At 41.0% G+C, this 16,905-nt stretch overlaps 2 protein-coding genes across 3 annotated transcripts in view; one reads left to right on the top strand and one right to left on the bottom strand.

The window, feature by feature from the left end:
• The first annotated feature begins 4,642 nt into the window (after positions 1-4,642).
• arpc5b (actin related protein 2/3 complex, subunit 5B) lies at positions 4,643-8,167 on the top strand. The gene is made up of 4 exons (XM_044043531.1): positions 4,643-4,895; positions 6,573-6,645; positions 6,868-7,044; positions 7,539-8,167. Exons 1-4 carry the CDS (start codon positions 4,756-4,758, stop codon positions 7,599-7,601), a joined length of 453 nt encoding a protein of 150 aa, XP_043899466.1. The 5' UTR covers positions 4,643-4,755; the 3' UTR covers positions 7,602-8,167.
• Positions 8,168-9,867: 1,700 nt separating this feature from the next.
• The window catches only part of hmcn1 (hemicentin 1), a 77,142-nt gene continuing 70,104 nt past the window's right edge, over positions 9,868-16,905 (bottom strand). Inside the window, exons 93-107 of one of the 2 annotated variants that reach the window (XM_044043529.1) lie at positions 16,711-16,881; positions 16,460-16,606; positions 16,198-16,335; positions 15,900-16,021; positions 15,513-15,750; positions 15,329-15,391; positions 14,985-15,104; positions 14,741-14,875; positions 14,547-14,660; positions 13,565-13,690; positions 13,306-13,434; positions 11,862-12,230; positions 11,616-11,735; positions 11,375-11,501; positions 9,868-10,959 (exon numbers count right to left, since the gene is read on the bottom strand). In XM_044043529.1, coding sequence (XP_043899464.1) covers positions 10,593-10,959; positions 11,375-11,501; positions 11,616-11,735; positions 11,862-12,230; positions 13,306-13,434; positions 13,565-13,690; positions 14,547-14,660; positions 14,741-14,875; positions 14,985-15,104; positions 15,329-15,391; positions 15,513-15,750; positions 15,900-16,021; positions 16,198-16,335; positions 16,460-16,606; positions 16,711-16,881 — 2,486 coding nt within the window. In that variant the 3' untranslated portion in view covers positions 9,868-10,592. The remainder of the gene's footprint in view (positions 10,960-11,374; positions 11,502-11,615; positions 11,736-11,861; positions 12,231-13,305; positions 13,435-13,564; positions 13,691-14,546; positions 14,661-14,740; positions 14,876-14,984; positions 15,105-15,328; positions 15,392-15,512; positions 15,751-15,899; positions 16,022-16,197; positions 16,336-16,459; positions 16,607-16,710; positions 16,882-16,905) is intronic. The other variant, XM_044043530.1, reaches the window with a different exon arrangement.

Consider the following 16,905-nt stretch of genomic DNA (forward strand, 5'->3'; position numbering starts at 1 on the left):
AGGTCAAAGTCAGTCAGGAGTCACACAGCGACTGTGGTTTGATTTATTTGATATAATCCATCCATCCATTTTCTACCACTTTATCCTCCACATGTGGGTCACAGGGGCCACTGGTGTTAATCCCAGCTGACATAGGGCAAAAAGGCGTAGTACACTATGAACAGAGCCACAATGAGACAAACAACCATCCACTCTCACACTCAAACCTATAGTAAAATTAGAGTGTCCAATTTGCCTAATTCCCAAATCTGCATGTGAATGATCTGTTTGAGGAAACCCACACACACACAGGACAAAATAAATATAGAAACACAGTTCATACTGTATTTGGTAACTTATTTCCAGTCTGGTCCTCTACAGGAAGACATGATGGCAACACATAATACAGAGGCTCAAAAGCTCCACTCAGCGACAATTGACAATTTGTTGATTAATAACCCAACGGCTAAAATCCTCAGCCTCCAGAGAGGCAGAAGCCACCCACAGACCTGCTCCAAAGCCACACCCGCTAAACCATTACATTACGCATTGAAATCATTACGGCAGGAGCAATATTCCTCTCATGAGAGGCCACTAATTATGTGCTCAGGATACTTTGCAATGATCTTATAGTCCTTCCTCTGGCACGGAAGCACCTGGCTCTGTGCCCTGCAGATTTACACTGACATTAAAAGCTGAATACACAGACACTTAGATGTGTTTTTATTTCAAGTCTTATCTCTTCTCCGGCCACTTAGTGCGCACTGCACAGGAAATTCTGTCCACGTTGAAAGTCACCAGGGCTTGTCAAATTACACATTCACGTGAGGGTCATGTATGTGCCTGTATCCTCACACTTTGATGTGCTGAGTCACTGACATAGCACAGAAGGGTTGGGGCACTCTCCACAAAGCCAACAATGAGGACACTCATGTCCAATGCACGCAATATTGTGTGTTTATGTGTTTGTGTGTATGGGGGTGGAAGGAAGGACGAGAGAACAGGAGAAGTAGTTAGTGAGTGAGTGTGTGTGTGTGTAGATCGGGGGTAAAGGACACTCCTCAGTTTCACAACCAGCTTACTATTCTAATGCCTTACATCCTCTGTGTTTATGTTGAGCTTTTCTGGTCTTGATGATCAATCAAAGCGCTACACATTTGTCATTCTTCCATTCATGCATCATCTTTGGCCAAGGCCCGAGAGATAGATGGTAGTCGAGTGCAGTGAGCAACACTTTCTCCCGTACTGTAATCACCCTAAATGTAATATATGTGAATGTGAGGCAGATGACAAAATTAAAACTACCACTTTTGACAAAAAGGCAGCCGTGAAACATTGTGTGACCTTTCAGACAAAAAGGTCAATGTGTGATGCTCAGTGTGCACTTTGCAATGGACTCATATACTCATGTGCGTCTGTGATAACATCACAGGAGCCAGTGTTTAAAATAAGCTCATAGTTTTGGTATGAAAAGAAGGGAGGGTTGCCAAAAACATTCAGCTTTTCCCAGATGTATTGTCTGCTGCCTCATTCAAGTAGAGGTAAGTGTGGGAGTTGGAAAGTGCTCCTTGCGGGGGGGTGGAGGGGTGTAATGCAGTTTCGGGTAACTCAGGAAAACCCTGACATCAAAGAAATAATGTGCTGGTCTGTGATCACCAAAGAAATCCAGTCAAATAAATACTTACACCACAGCAACAATAATGGTCAGTAGAGCATGTGAGTCAGCACACACACACACACACACACACACACATATCTGAGCAGCATTCATAGTGAGGACTCGCTTAGACATAATGCATTCCCTAACTCCTGACCCTAACTTTACTCTAACCATCACAACTATGTGTCTAACCCTAACCCTAAAAGCAGGGGGTGACAGAAAGTTAGGACCAGCAAAATGTCCTCACTTTCCCAAAATGTCCTCACTCCCTTAGTTAATACAATTTTTGGTCCACACAAAGATATTGATACAAGAACACACACACAGTCTGGTTTCCATGACTTCAGAGGACATTACGTTGACTTACTGGCCTAACCCCTACCCTTAACTTAACCCTAACCCAGTACTTCTCAAATAGTGGGGTGGGCTGCCCGGATGGTGTCACGTGAGGTGTCGGGGGCATGAGAGTCAGGGCAGGACTCATACAGTGGTTTATACAGCTAATTAAAAAAAATGATCAGGTTTTCAATAGTATTTCAATTCGGGTGGGGGAAATTTTTCAATTTTGGTCTCTGGGGGTGGCGTGACAGAAAATAATAGAGAACCGCTGCCCTAACCTAACCCTAACCTCATCCTAACCACATGTCTTCACCTTAAAATGTGATCATTTAAACAAAAGAAGTTTAATGTGACTGTGTCATCAGATTTAAATCCACACATAATGGGTAATACCTGGACCACACACACACACACACACAGACACATTTTTGTACAGTGTTCTTAGAGTGGGCACTCACATAATAGTTTGCCTTGCCCCTTATCATAACCTTATCCATCACAACTAAATAATTAACCAAAGCTTAACCCTTAAACCAAGTCTTAACCCTAAACAAAGGCCTTTTAAGGAGTGACAGAACAAGGGGACCAGCTAAAATGTCCTCACTTTCTCAAAATGTCCTCACTCAGGTTAATAAAGGTAGGTTTGTTGGTCCTCACAAGGATATCCATACTTATCCACTCACACACACACACACACACACACACACACACACACAGTCTGGTTTCCATTACTTCAGAGGACATTACATTGAGTTACATTAATTTCCTGGAGACTTTCCTTGAAAAACCAAAAGGCTGAAGTCACAACAAACTCTCCAGCACCACAAGTTATACGCTGGGAAACAGGCAACTGACATCAAACACACACAAAGCTCTGAGTTGGTGTTTATAGATACACTGACAACTTGAGAAGACACAGGGAGAAGCTCTCACTACCTCTGAAGGTGAGACAATGAGTCAGCACAGAGCACTGGAGAATCAGGGTATATGAACACTCCCCACACCTGGGCTTAATCAATGCCAATCAGTGCCACACACACCTGATTGCAGTGAGTTGATTCTCCCACCACATATAACCATATCCATCCCAAGTAAATGCCTTAGTCTAACCCTTAGAAAGCCCTTAAAAGTTGTGAGGATCAGCCAAAATGTCTTCACAAGGTCAACATGTCCTCACAAAAGATAAACAAAATATGTCTTATTTTGCCAACGTCAGACATGCTCACATGTGCACACACACACAGAAGTAGCAGCGGCTTCTGTTTTTTTTACAATAAAACCCAGATTACATCACTGCCATTAAAACTTTATCAGGCTAAGTGTGTGTGAGTGTGCGCACATGGACCAGTCTTGTTTAGTCTGTAATAAAAACCTTCTTCCTCATCCATATCTGGTACCATCCACAGTCATTTGTCATGCTCTCTAAATGCCTCCTGAATTTTCTTCATCATTGTGAAACAATTTGTCTTCTGAGCGTGTTTGAAATGTCTGTTTTTTGTGCGTCCGTCAAGAGGGTTCATGTAACCCTAACCCTAGCCCAAGAAAGTGTATATATACAGTGATTTTGTTGTGTTTGGACACATTTAAAGAGTAAAACAATCATGTTCTCTCTCTGTAGTACAAGTATCTGGTTGTAGCCTTTGCAGTTTAAAAGTATAAATACGTTTATGATCATTGTCTAATTATAGTAACTTGGAGCAATAATCATCTGTGCTGTTTTTTTTTTTTATCCATTTGCAAAAGATCAAATTTTGTTATGTCATTGTGTGTAAAATGACAATTTAAACTATATTTCATTTGTATGTGTGCTTTTCAGCATTATGTGTTTATTTGCTGTATTTATTTATTTAAATATATGTATTAGTTTATGAGTGGTTCTTTCACAGAAATACACATAACATGGGAATGACTGCATTAGGAATACTACTTTTTCCGTTTACGTTTTAAATACAAAGACTGATAGCGATTCATTGTAAGATCTTTGCACGTGTTTGTGTGTGTGTGGCACGCAAGTACATTAAATCAGATTAATCAAATAATTAAGATATTCAGAATATTGTCAGTCATGTTTATCAGGTGCACAAACTTCACTGACAATTTCAGTCATGGACGTGGTGTTTGTGTTTTAGTTACATTTGCTCTTTTAGATTGTGATGAAAAACAGTACAATAAAATAGAAAAAAGGACAGGAGGACAGCAAGTTCATGTCCATGGTCCAGTTTCTGGGTGAGCTGTTGCGTCTGCTGATATGTTTTATGTCTTTTATGTTTTATTTATTTTTTGTTTTTACATCTGTTCAGTTATAATTATATTAGTATTATAATTTTTATATTTTTAATACTACTGTACAGCACTTTGGTCAACAGCTGTTGTTTTTTTTTAAACGTGCTTAACCAGGTAGATTACAGACCGAAGGCTCAACTCGTTAAAGCATATTTGATTTTATATTTATATAAAATTACTTTTCTCAAAAATCGTCTTTTTTTCAAATACTACTTGTCTCAAGATATAGCTGTAGTCAGGTCAGCTTTCACTCATTTGTTAGCTGCGATTGCCCTCTAGTGGCCAAGACGGTGACTTCAGAACGTGCGCTGCAGTACCACCATGTACCACCATGTACCACCATGGGGCGATGTCGTGCTCACAGACCCGCACACGACGACAGAGATCAAAGGAGAGCAAGTCAGGGAACTGTCTGTCTGTGGCGCTGTGACAGCAGAGAGAAGCACATCCACAACAAACAGCTACGACAAGAAAATCCACAGACCTCCACAGACATGTCGACGAACACCGTGTCCGCACGCTTCAGACGAGTGGACGTGGACGAGTACGACGAGAACAAATTTGTGGACGAGGAGGACGGAGCGGAGAATCAGCTGGGTCCCGATGAAGCAGAAGTGGACTCACTCATCAGGCAATATCCTTCCCATGGTTAGCTGTTAGCTCGTAACGCACTGGTACATTTACGCCATACTCACAGAGTGAAAAGAGCCACAATTGAACGATGCGTGGGTTTTCGTGGCTATTTTGTATCTTTATTATTCATTGTGTATGTTCACAGTATACTTTATGACTTGTCACTGTATGATTGGGCGTCCCTGCAGCTAGGCCTGTCTCTGTTCAGACTTGCATGACATTCACATTCCAGGGATTTCTTCTCAAGTCACTGCAGGCTGATCATGCACTGTACACCGAACTAAAATACATTTAAATGAACTTTATAGTGTAGTTAAAACTGCGTCTTTTACTCTGTGTGTTTTAGTAAATACTGAATGTCTTGTTGTGGCAGAGACATAGCAATGACTGCAATGTAACTGGTAACCCCTTCATTAATAAGAGTAATATAACATCATGAGCGTGTGTGTTTTATATTTGCTTATTGTATAATTTGATGACATTTGTTTTACAACTATATATTTATTTATTTATTTTTTTTCCATTTGTATTGAAGCAAAACAAACAAACAACCAAATAGCCACACCCACCCACAAGAACACAACACTCTTGGACAAAGTTCTTGAACATTATTCAAGTGTATACTCCCAAGTTTAGCAGTTTATACATATACAAAGACATAAGGAAGATAATTAAATAAATATTAATAGTCACAATGCAATAATAGTGAATAAATAAATGAATGAATATAATATTTATAACCTAACAGCCACTTTCATGTTTTCCATAAACTGCCATGACTCGTTAAATTACTCAACTTTTCTAATTTCTTACTAGACTGTATAATATGTCAGCTTTTCTAATACCAGGCTGCATGACATCTCCTTAATCCACTGGCAAGACTTGTGTCCCGCAGTGTCCCTCCATCTCAGTGCAATTACATGTTATAACCTATAAGATGACATTAATAACTCTTCACTAATATTTTGTAGTTTTAAAACAAACCACATGAAGGTAGATTATAGACAGAAGGTTCTGCTCATTTATGTGTAAGAATCTTTATAAAAATAATAATATTAAAATTTAGCAAATTCACAGAGGCTTGTGTTGTGTTGTGTTGCTGTGGTCAGCTGCTACTGTGCTGTCAGTGTCATGGTCCTTATAAGGCATGAAAGTGTTACACTTCCTCATTGAATAAGACAGAAACCTCCCACCCAGTGCCGACGAGCTGAAAGTTACACATGTTTTACACAAGTCTGACAGTTTCAACATTTGAAATGCTGAAACAAGGCTTGGTTTGGTTTCAAACATGTGGCACTTTCTAAGGTTGTTTTACCCTCCCTTAAACACATGTAGACTCTAATAGTTACTTGTCTGTGAGGTTATTTCTCCTTTTTGTTCTGACTGCAAAGACGACCATACTTTCATCATTTCTATAACAGACAAAGTTTATTTAAAACTCTATGAAGCAGGATGAGTTTGTAGAGGTAGAATTTTATCCAACAAGCTCTTCTTAAGTCAAAATTATATTCAAGTTATCCTGCTGTAAACTCCCTCTTCTTCAGCCAGGAAACAGGGACTGTTTACTTTAGAGCACCTTCATTTGTGAATTAGAATTAACCTTTGTGATTGACGCTGTCTGTATTAACAATAATATGAGCTGGTTGTCAGTGTTGTGCATCCTTAACGTCTGTTGCACAGGAAATCTGACAGAGGCTTTAAATGCAGTTCTGAAGAATCCACCAATCAACACAAAGAACCAGAATGTCAAGGTGGGTTTCAATTCTTGCAAACCTACATGAGTCATAGTAATCAATGGTTTCGATACACTTTTGTGATTGCTTTACTGTAATGTGCATCCTAAATTTAAGGACACTTATTAATAACTCCAACAATCTGACTGAAACGGCAGTTATTATTTGCACCACTGAAGAAGACTCCTCGCTTCTTGGTTGTTATGCCGTGTTTCACTTGTCTTCCCCTCTGTTCTCCAGGATCGTGCTGAGGGTCTGGTGGTGAGAGTCCTCAGTGCCTTTAAGAGCAGTGACATTGAGAAAGCGGTGCAGTCTCTGGATAAGAATGGTGTGGATCTACTGATGAAATATATATACAAGGGCTTTGAGAGGCCGTCTGAAAATAGCAGCGCCGTCCTTCTGCAGTGGCACGAAAAGGTAAATATTTACTTCATCCTAAAGGGACTAAAGTAGATTGGTTTTTGACTCATTTTTTTGTGCAGTTGAAAGAGATAATTTGAATGTAGTGTAAAATGGGTTAGTTTCCTCAGTAGGGTGACTGGGGGTCTCCCTTAGACAGGGTGAGGGTGAGATGCTCAGTCATCTGGGAGGGACTCGGAGTAGAGCCACTGCTCCTTTGCGTGGAAAGCCAGTTGAGGTGGTTCAGTCACCTGGTAAGGTAGCAATTTCATGAGGCACCTCCCTAGGGAGATGTTCCTGGCACGTCCAACTGGGAGGAGAACTAGGACCAGCCCAAAATGGAGAGATTATATCTCCTTGCTGGCCTGGGTTTGTTGGGTTAGAAGTTTCAGATCCACCAGAGTCTGTGAAGGATGCTTTCATTCAGCAAAATGTGTCCACAAAATGCTACAAAATAGAATGAGCTACCACAGACTTGGCCTGATCACATTTTACTCATCTTGTGTCTCCAGGTTCTGGCCGCTGGTGGAGTGGGCAGCATCGTCAGGGTTCTAACAGCGAGGAAGACGGTGTAAAAGAGAAACTAAGGATTGGCTCACTCCACATCGCTCACAGATAACGGGGGATGTGCTCCACTGTCGTGTTCTCACTGTATAATGTAAGAGATGGCATAGGAGCTAAAAGGAAAAACTGATTTTTAATCCAATGTGATCCTACCGTGATAAAAGCTTCTTAAAGAAACATCTGGGTCACATTGCGTTAAACACTGTTTTTCCTTGTTTCTCCCTATGCATGGTCACCGCCCACTAAATTGTGTTTCTCACAGAGTGCTACAGAAAGCTTCTCGCCTCATGTCTCTGTAGCTTCCTTCATCTTTTGAATCCCCCTCCAAGTCATTCCGTTACTGTATGGTCCAATATCAACACCAGTGTGGGGTAGTAGCCTCACTGAAGCCTGATTTACACTCAGATATTTTGTCGTGCAATGTAAGAGGTAGTTTCCATCTCCATGAAGAAGTTTGATCCTGTTATACAGAGATGACTGAAATGTTTCGCTGGAGCATAAATTAAAAGCATTTGAAGCTCTAGTGTGTAACATTCAAATCTAAACAAAAGTGCGTTACATTCACATCATTGTCAAATGAAGTTTACACGATGCACATTAAGCCTATCAGCTCCACACGACTGTGTTTCTCAACAGAGAAGACTTAAGACTTCGCAAATGTACTGTAGAAACAGCATCAGAAGACTTCACTGCTTCTTTGCACTCATCCCTCTACCCCTCAACTACTGTATATTCTCCATGTGACCAGCTACCCTTGTTATGGATTATTACCCACAATGCAGTTCCAGTGTTTATTTTAATCCCACAAAATGGTTCCTCACATCCTGTGTCTGACTTACTGCTGCACTCTGTGCTACTGTACAATGTGGCTCTGCTACCACTCGTCATCATAGCAGAGGTGCGTTTATTCTGTACGATCATCACCCTTTCTAGGATTTTTGTTATTTTTTATAGTTTGGTATTTAACAGAACATATAATCTAGGATTATACATTTTCCTATTGTCAACTAAACTGACATTTAATGTTGTAAAGGAGAGATGATTTAATAGCATTTATATTCTGGTGTCTGGTGAGAGTGACTTTGAGAAAAATATAGTTTGCATGATCCCCCTTTTTTGAGCTTTTGGTTATTTTCTCAAGCATTTCGTACTTTTGTCTCTTTTGTACATGTTTCATGTCTCTTCCGAGAAAAAATATGTGATTTGTATTGGAGGTTGTTCAGATCCTTCATACAGTATTTGTCTTTATACGGTTACAACGTCATACTCTTAATTCCCAGATATTTTATGAAGTGAGGAAAATTTGGAAAGTTTTGTTTGCCTTATCAGGAGGACTATGTCTGTTGCCAAAATGTTGCTTTCATGAAAATAATTAGTAGCTCACATTGATGATTAAGTCACCTGTTTATATTTGAGTAAAAATCTTAAATTAAAAGTCAACATAAATCCATTCTGTTACATTTAACTCTATGAGATATGCAGACAAAGATGTAATCACTCACTGTGTGAAGGTTAATCCCGGATGTTGCTTTGTCAGCGTTGTGTATTACAGTGTTTCCCAACCCTGGTCCTCAGGGAACACTGCCCTGCATGTTTTAGATGTTGCCCTGCTCCAACACACCTGATTCAGATGAACAGCTTGTTAGCAGGCTTCTGCACAGCCTGTTGTAATTACGTGTTCTCACCAGTTGATATTCAGACGTGGGCGGTCATGTTTGAATACCGCCATCAGTGACGATGCATTGATACATCAGATACTTTTTTGCAGTCATGCAGTAACAGCTGGTTTGACATGGCATGACGAGGTCTGCGTCATGTTTTTTCTGGTCAGAGATGCAGGGAAACTGATGCACAAATGCCTTACTCAAATATTCCTTTTTTATGTTTATGCTTTTTTGACAGAAATAAAAAGTATGAATGCTGATTTAAAAAACCCTGCTTGTTTCGTGTTGTTTTAGATGTAGAATGATGAAGGACCTTTATTTTAACCAACTTCAAAAAGTCAAAAAGTAACAAACATTCTTAATACAAACAGATTGCTGCAGTATAAAGTATAATAAGTAATATAATTTACTGTTTATGCTTACAAAGAATCAAAGTCTGAGCCTGTCAGCATCGTAGCATTTGATTTAAAGATTAAATGTTAACACCGCTCTGATTTTTTTGCCTTAATCAAGTTATAAGTTTGATTTCTGCTTCTTGTTTTCTATTACAGTTGATGTTTCGGTTGAATTGTTAAATAATGATGTCACCAACATACAGCACATTAGACTTCAATTCAGTGTATATTCATTTATTAAATTTTTATTACAAAATGGATAGATTAAGTAAAATACAGCAAAACACGAGAAATGAAACGTATGTACATGTCATAAAAAATAAAATACATCTTGGTGGGTGGATCATTATGGCACACGATGTACTGGCTGATAGGATTTCTAACTGTAGGTATGATGAGCCGATACCTGAGGACGTATGATAGGACGACGGTCATTGACCATCAATGAGCACCATATCTGACCTGTCACAGCTCCACTCGTGACCAATTTACAGGAGGGATAAACACACGTGGGAACATGTTCAAGCATTTCCCAATAAGTTAATAATAGGTAGATGTAAATAAGAGACTAGCAAAACATTTCTTGAGGAGGGTTGAAGCGTGCTCTCTGAGCCAGTGGTGGACGTTTGTGCTTTGAGGGGCAAAATCTTGTTTACCTTATAAATAAAATTTGAGCAGGACAAAATATGAAAATATTTGAATGACAATCCTGACAGACTGATACGAGTTTTGCAGGATTAAAGCTGAAGAATAGCCAGTTTGATCCCAGTCTCCTGTTAATCCCCTTTGGCTGTCACTGACCTCTCTCTCTCACACACTCTCAGAAATAGTCTTTTTCTCAGTCTGTTTTAATGACGTGGTCTCTTTCAACAACCACACCCACTCACTCACACCAGGTTGCTGCTCTCAGCGTTTTCTCTGCCACACATCGATTAAAGTGCTCTCAGTAGGGGTAGGCGGAGACAGCGATGTAGACGATGAAGGTCGTCTGGTACTCGATGCCTCCGTCCTCGCTGAAGGAGAGGGCTCGGACCTTCATGCGGTACGTGTGGGGCTCTCGTAAAGCCCGCGTCGTGAAAAGCACTCCCTTCAGGTTCTCGTCTCGCAGAGCAAATGGTAGCATGACGTCCTCGTCCACCACTATGAACGTGGTTCTGGGGTGCATCACGCCGTCCTGTGTGTAGGCTACCAGCCTGATCAGGTCCTGATTGGCTGCGATGCCGAAGGGAAGCGACAGCAGCTTGTACTCCAGCGCGTAAGGGCTCAGCGTGCACTCCAGGTCGTTTGGTGGACAGTTCTTCAGACAGAACCTACGCAGCAAAATACATTTTAGACGAATATATAATATAGCAATACAAAATTCAAAACATTCAAAACAGCCAACCAACATTTATGCAACTTGCAGCAGCGGACATTTTCAAGTTTTTTTTCAAGTTTAATTTAATAATAACAAATAGTTAGTGCAGATAAACCACAGCAGTAACAATATTAGAGAGAGTTGTAAAATAATGTTTACATCCGTTCTGCTGCGGAGGTTATTGTAATTTTCTGAAGTTCTCTCTGCAGTCTCACCATTAGAGGTCACTAATCTGTACACACTGGACCTTTTAACACAATGGCTTCTTAAACATGTGTTAAAATCATCCAAAAATATGAACTACTCTCATAGCTTTTATATTATATTTACCCTAAATTAGTGGTGAGTGCATTTGTGTGCAGGTTTACCCTGTGGCTGAATCCCTCTGGTAGTTTGGTGGACAGGGTGTATCGATACACTGGTAACTTCCTCTCATGTTGAAGCACATTTGGTTCGCTCCACACTGGATGTTCTGCTCCAGACACTCGTCGATATCTGTAGACGCAGCACACACACAGGTTATTATCACAAATATGATACACATGGACACACACCGTACTTCAGTATGATTGGGCAAAGTTGAATGATGATTATGATCTCGGCTCTCACCTTGACAGGTCTTGCCATTGTTCATGAGGCGGTAACCGAGAGGACAGAGACACCTGTGGCTCCCTGGTGTGTTCATACACTCGTGCTGACAGGCATCCCTCACCTCACACTCATTGATGTCTGTTGGCGACACACACACACACACACACACACACACACACACACACACACACACAGATGAACCCTCCAGCCGTCGTGAAGCACGTCTCCCTCACCTCAGCCCTGCCTGTCCTCCTCCATATTTACCTATACAGTGTCCACCCTGGGACTTAAACCCTTCATGACAACCAAGGAGGCCCTGCTGTGAGGAATGTGTGCCAATCTCTCTGCGGCTACGGCTCCTGTAGCGCCCCATTGTGGCGGCGCCGTAGGAGTGGAAGCTCTGAGAGGCCAAGTTGTGGTAGAGCTGTTGGTAGGAGCTACGCTCAGAAGAGGACTGAGACGTGCGGTAGCCGAATGAGTAACTTTCATAGCTGGGCAGACGCTCCAGGCCAGCGCAGGATTTGCCATCACCGAGCAGGTGGCGCCCGGGCGGGCAGGTGCACTTGAAGCTGCCAGGAGTATTGATGCACTGGTGGGCACAGGGCTGTGGAAGCCGCTCACACTCATTTATATCTGCCCTCAGCACAAAGACAGACCAGCACCAAGAAGAGAAGAGTCACAGAATAGAATAGTGCAAGGAGGAAAGGATGTAAAAAAATAATGCAGAGGAGAGAAGGGGTCAAAAGAAGGTGTATGAAAAGAATAAATGAGGTGGTGCGGGCCAAGAAAATAGAGGAGACAGATGAGGATGAAGGGAGGAAAAAGGAGATATGTTAGTCACCCCACTGTACAACAACAATACATTGTCATGTCTCTAAGACAGAAATGTATTGCAACTAGAGTATAAACACTCGAGAGAAACTGATATTATGTCCTCTTATATTAAATAAAAGTGATGGCTAGAAGAAAATAACTTCCTGTGAAGAAATTACTTCTGGTACAAATCTCAACTGAGGTCAGATACTGTACACGTTGACAAAGACAGACATCAATGTCCAGGGTTAATGATGTCACAGGGAAATGTGGAAAACTCTGCCATTACAAAGCAACACCAGGAATTAGCCAAATAAAAAAAAAAATCAATATAAAAGAAGTGAAAAAGAGTGAAAGGACAAAGAGTGAACAGTGAGGAGATGGTGCTAATCTTTCTATGGTCGATGTGTCAAAGGAGGAAGCTTATATTTTTTCCAGTGTCCCTCCCTGAAGACCTTCCTTACCCTTTTCTTTTACTCTGACAGCGAAGACCAGAATCAACCCAGAGTTTTAACACCATGCACTGCATCTCTGGAATAATTTCCGGAGTCTCTGTATTTGTTAGTTGTTAACAAGCAGTTTGCAGTGCACCATTTTAGAGATTTACAGTGAGCAAGCGAGCGACAGAGTCTAACACCTGGAGGAGACTGAAGACGACATCAGAGTAATGACTTCAGAGTTTCAGCAGGAGTGAGTCACCCACAAAAAGAGGGAAGTGTGCTGGCAGGAGTGACAAAGCTGGTGAAAGGTGCAAGCAGCAATGTATCAAACTGCTCAGCATGAGCTTTGCAAAGTGTCCTCAACAAAAAACAAGTTACCTGTCTAATCATTACTAAAGAAGCCCCTCCAATGTCATGAGATATTATCTTGTTGTTTGGCGGTGACATGTACATACCGAGGCAAGGCCGCCCAACTCCCTGAGATCTGTAGCCACGTGGACAAGTGCAGTGGTAGCTTCCTCTGGTGTTCTCACAAATCTGGTTGTATCTGCACTGATGTGTGCCATCTCTGCACTCATCAATGTCTGCAACAACAATACACATGACACAAAGACCCACAGTTCACCTTTTCACTGTAACTCTAGCTTCAGTGACACTAAAATCTCTCAGAGTGTGTGCTGTTTTATTATGGTCCGTCTTCTGCTGCACACTCACCTACACATGTTCCGTTGGCACCTTTGGTCAATCCATTGGGACACAGGTCAATACAGGTGTAACCACCCCGTGTGTTTTTACACTGTTGATCTGAACGACAAACCCTCTGTCTGCACTCGTTTATATCTGAGGGGAAAACAGAATTATTATGCTCCCAATGACCTGGAGGTACTATGGTCTCCATATAGCCCTTACATAATAACAGTGGCTTTAATTTATACTTTTCTTTTGAAAACGTTTGGAACATGATATACAGTATGGTGCAGTGTTCTAATTATCATATTTATATGATAATTAGACCCTTTTTAAGAGAATTAGAGTTTGTTTTAAATACCTATGGTAGACGATTGGGTTGACATAATTTACGACATACAAGATGGAAAGAATAACTTTTTCAATTAGACTGGAAAAAGTTTCAGACCATGATTTGTATTATTTTTGTTGTTTTGTCTGGTTCTGTTCTTGTCTACTTCTTTGTGAAGTGATTTGGAGATTATAGACAAACACACTTATTTTTGGTTCATGATTGTAGTTGGTATATTGAATTTTCTATGTTGTATATTTCATTTAATTTCATCTGCTACAACCAAGTCTTATGGAACATCAATGCAAGCACTATGTAATTGTCTTTATTGTTTATATGGAACTGGAGACAATTCAATAAAAAAAGAGAATTTAAAAAAAGGAGGTGAAATAGTTTATTTTACTGTCTTGTGTACATCCTCAGCATCTTACAGTTAACATGTACTGCTCTGATGATGGCTGAGATATGTAAACATGTTTGCTACAGATTTGCTTTTTAAGAATGTACACCTCACTGGAATACAAACTTACTGTGGTCAGTATGTTTCATGTTTCGAGCACCAGATTGTTTCCCCCTTTCTTTCTAAAGCAATCTTGGTTACCCTGAGATGTATATATATATATATATATATATATATATATATATATACATATATCATATAAAAAACAGTTGTCTCACCGATACAGCGTCGGTTCCTGAGTTGAAATCCTGGCTCACATGCACAGCGATAACTCCCAATGGTGTTGAGACAGTGTTGGTTACATGGACTAGACTCTTGACACTCGTTCACATCTGAGAACGTCACACATTAAGCCTTGAGGAAATTGTACAATTTAAAAATAAAAAATGTTATCAAGCTGTTGTTGACCTACCTGTGCAGCTGAGACTGTCAGCTGTTCTCCTGAAGCCACGCCCACAACGCATGACACAGCGGTAAGAACCGATAGTGTTCTCACAGTCCTGTCCATCGTGACACACGTTCCCACCCAGTGAACACTCATCAATGTCTTAGAGAGTGTAGGGAAGCAGATTAATTATTGTTATTATTATCATTGTTTATAAATATTTCTTATTAGATAATGAATTATCATGTGTGTGCATGGAAATGTTGTTTACCTTGACAGGTCCTGCCATCAGCAGAGATTGTGAGGCCTCTGGGACAGGAGCAGTAGTATGTGCCCATGGCATTGTGGCAAGTGTGAGAACATGGATTCCCAACCTCACACTCGTTCTCATCTGTAGCACATGATTGGAAACAAAGCAAAACAAAGGTGCATTAATCAGAACAGTATTAAGCAGATGATCAGAATGAATCCAGTTATGCTTGAAGAAGGTGTTAAATCATTTAAAGATGTATTCAAATGAATAATACATCTTTGAATGCAACTTTTCTAAATAATGTTTTCCAGTGAAGACTACTTTGTTGTTTAATTGGTAGAAATAACATAATACATCATTACCAGTACAATAGGGCCCGGCAGACACCAAAGTGAAACCTTGAGGACACTGGTTACTGCGATCACCTGAAACATGTCAACATTTCAGCATTGAAAGAAGAAAAAAATGCAAAGAATGATCATAACAACAAAAAGTGAAAACACAGAATCCCACTTTGAGGCATCTCAGAGAACAGTCTCCTCTCACCTTTGGTGATACTAGCTTGAATGCTGTACTCCAACACCTCCTCCAGAGGGTGGTATAGAGCACTGATGGCTGAGGCCTGAAGCATCTCTACCAGGTAGGGCATCTTGCCCTTGGACAGATCATAGGTGATGGTGTGGTTCCAGGAGTAGGGCACACTCTGTCTGTCGATGCTGAACATGCGAGTGGACAGAGCATACAGCTGCCCTGGTCCTGTCTGGATGTAATCCTCTGTGTAGTCCTGCAGAGAACAATGTACACGTGAGGCGCTCATGGAACCACTATAACCGATATACTAAGTAGACCACTCAGGTTTTTTCAAACAAACCTACAAAAAGTAAGCAAAATATCACATATTTATCACATACACTTCTTACAGTATATCTGTACCTTGATGCTGATGTCAGCATGTGAGGGCAACTGTAAAATGTGTCCATTCACAACAATGTCCAGCAACAATGCTCCATCGGAGTCCAGGCCTCTAGCAATGTGGGTCATCCTCAGGATCTCACCTAGCAACATCCAAAAATAAATATATGACATGTGTGTCATATTGAGTATTTAGATACCACAAAGCTCTATTGGTAAAGGCAGTAATGCAACAGTATGTACGCAAGCTGCCGTTAAACACAATACAAACCAACAACCAGCTTTGTTTACAAGTGAGTTCATGCCTCTGCATTCATACCTGTAGCAAACTCCACCTGTGTCTCTCGCCTGAAGACACCTCCTGTCAGCGTGTAGCCATTGACAGCCTCTCCTACTTCCTCTGCTGTGGTCCAGTAAACAGGATTTAAAATGGAGATGAGCTTCCTCATGGCAGGACCTTGAATTAAAATGGAGGCAGAAGACGCCCTTTCATTTATTATGAGATTTAGAGAAAAAGTTCAAGAGAACAGCTGGGATGCATTTCACATATAAATTCTAGCTCAAAGCAGAAGAAAACTGACCTAATGTCCTTGGTACGTTAGTAATAGTAGCCTTGATGATTCTGCTGCCAGACTTGGTCTCTGTGACGGTGGCATTGAGGATAGCGATGCCAAATTCAATATCATTGATGTTTCCTATGATGCTTCCTCGTGCCTTCTGGGGCCCACCTGACAGAGAGACGTGGTATTATTAAGCATTCATGATTCCAACGTGTAGAAATCACTCTCACACACACACACACACACAGAGTAATTCTCCACACATGGCTTACCTGGGCAGGCCTGATTATTACACCTGGAGAGTTGTGAGGAGTCTCCTGGACACAGACGGCCACCATTACTAGGAGACGGGCTGTTGCAGAGTCGCACGCGTGTCCTCGCTCCACCTCCACAAGAGGCAGAGCATTGACCCCATGGCTGCCATGAACCCCAGTTCCCATCGACTGTAATCATACATCACAAAAACA

Source organism: Solea senegalensis, linkage group LG14 (assembly GCF_019176455.1).
Source record: "Solea senegalensis isolate Sse05_10M linkage group LG14, IFAPA_SoseM_1, whole genome shotgun sequence".
In the NCBI taxonomy this organism is placed as follows: Eukaryota; Metazoa; Chordata; class Actinopteri; order Pleuronectiformes; family Soleidae; genus Solea; species Solea senegalensis.

What these genes read in the sequence shown, in the direction of transcription:
- arpc5b (XM_044043531.1), top strand. Translation starts at nt 4,756, where the DNA reads ATGTCGACGAACACCGTGTCCGCACGCTTCAGACGAGTGGACGTGGAC. An exon ending in GTGGACTCACTCATCAGGCA is followed by an intron (nt 4,896 to 6,572) that starts ATATCCTTCCCA and finishes CGTCTGTTGCAC; the next exon opens with AGGAAATCTGACAGAGGCTT. An exon ending in CAAAGAACCAGAATGTCAAG is followed by an intron (nt 6,646 to 6,867) that starts GTGGGTTTCAAT and finishes TCTGTTCTCCAG; the next exon opens with GATCGTGCTGAGGGTCTGGT.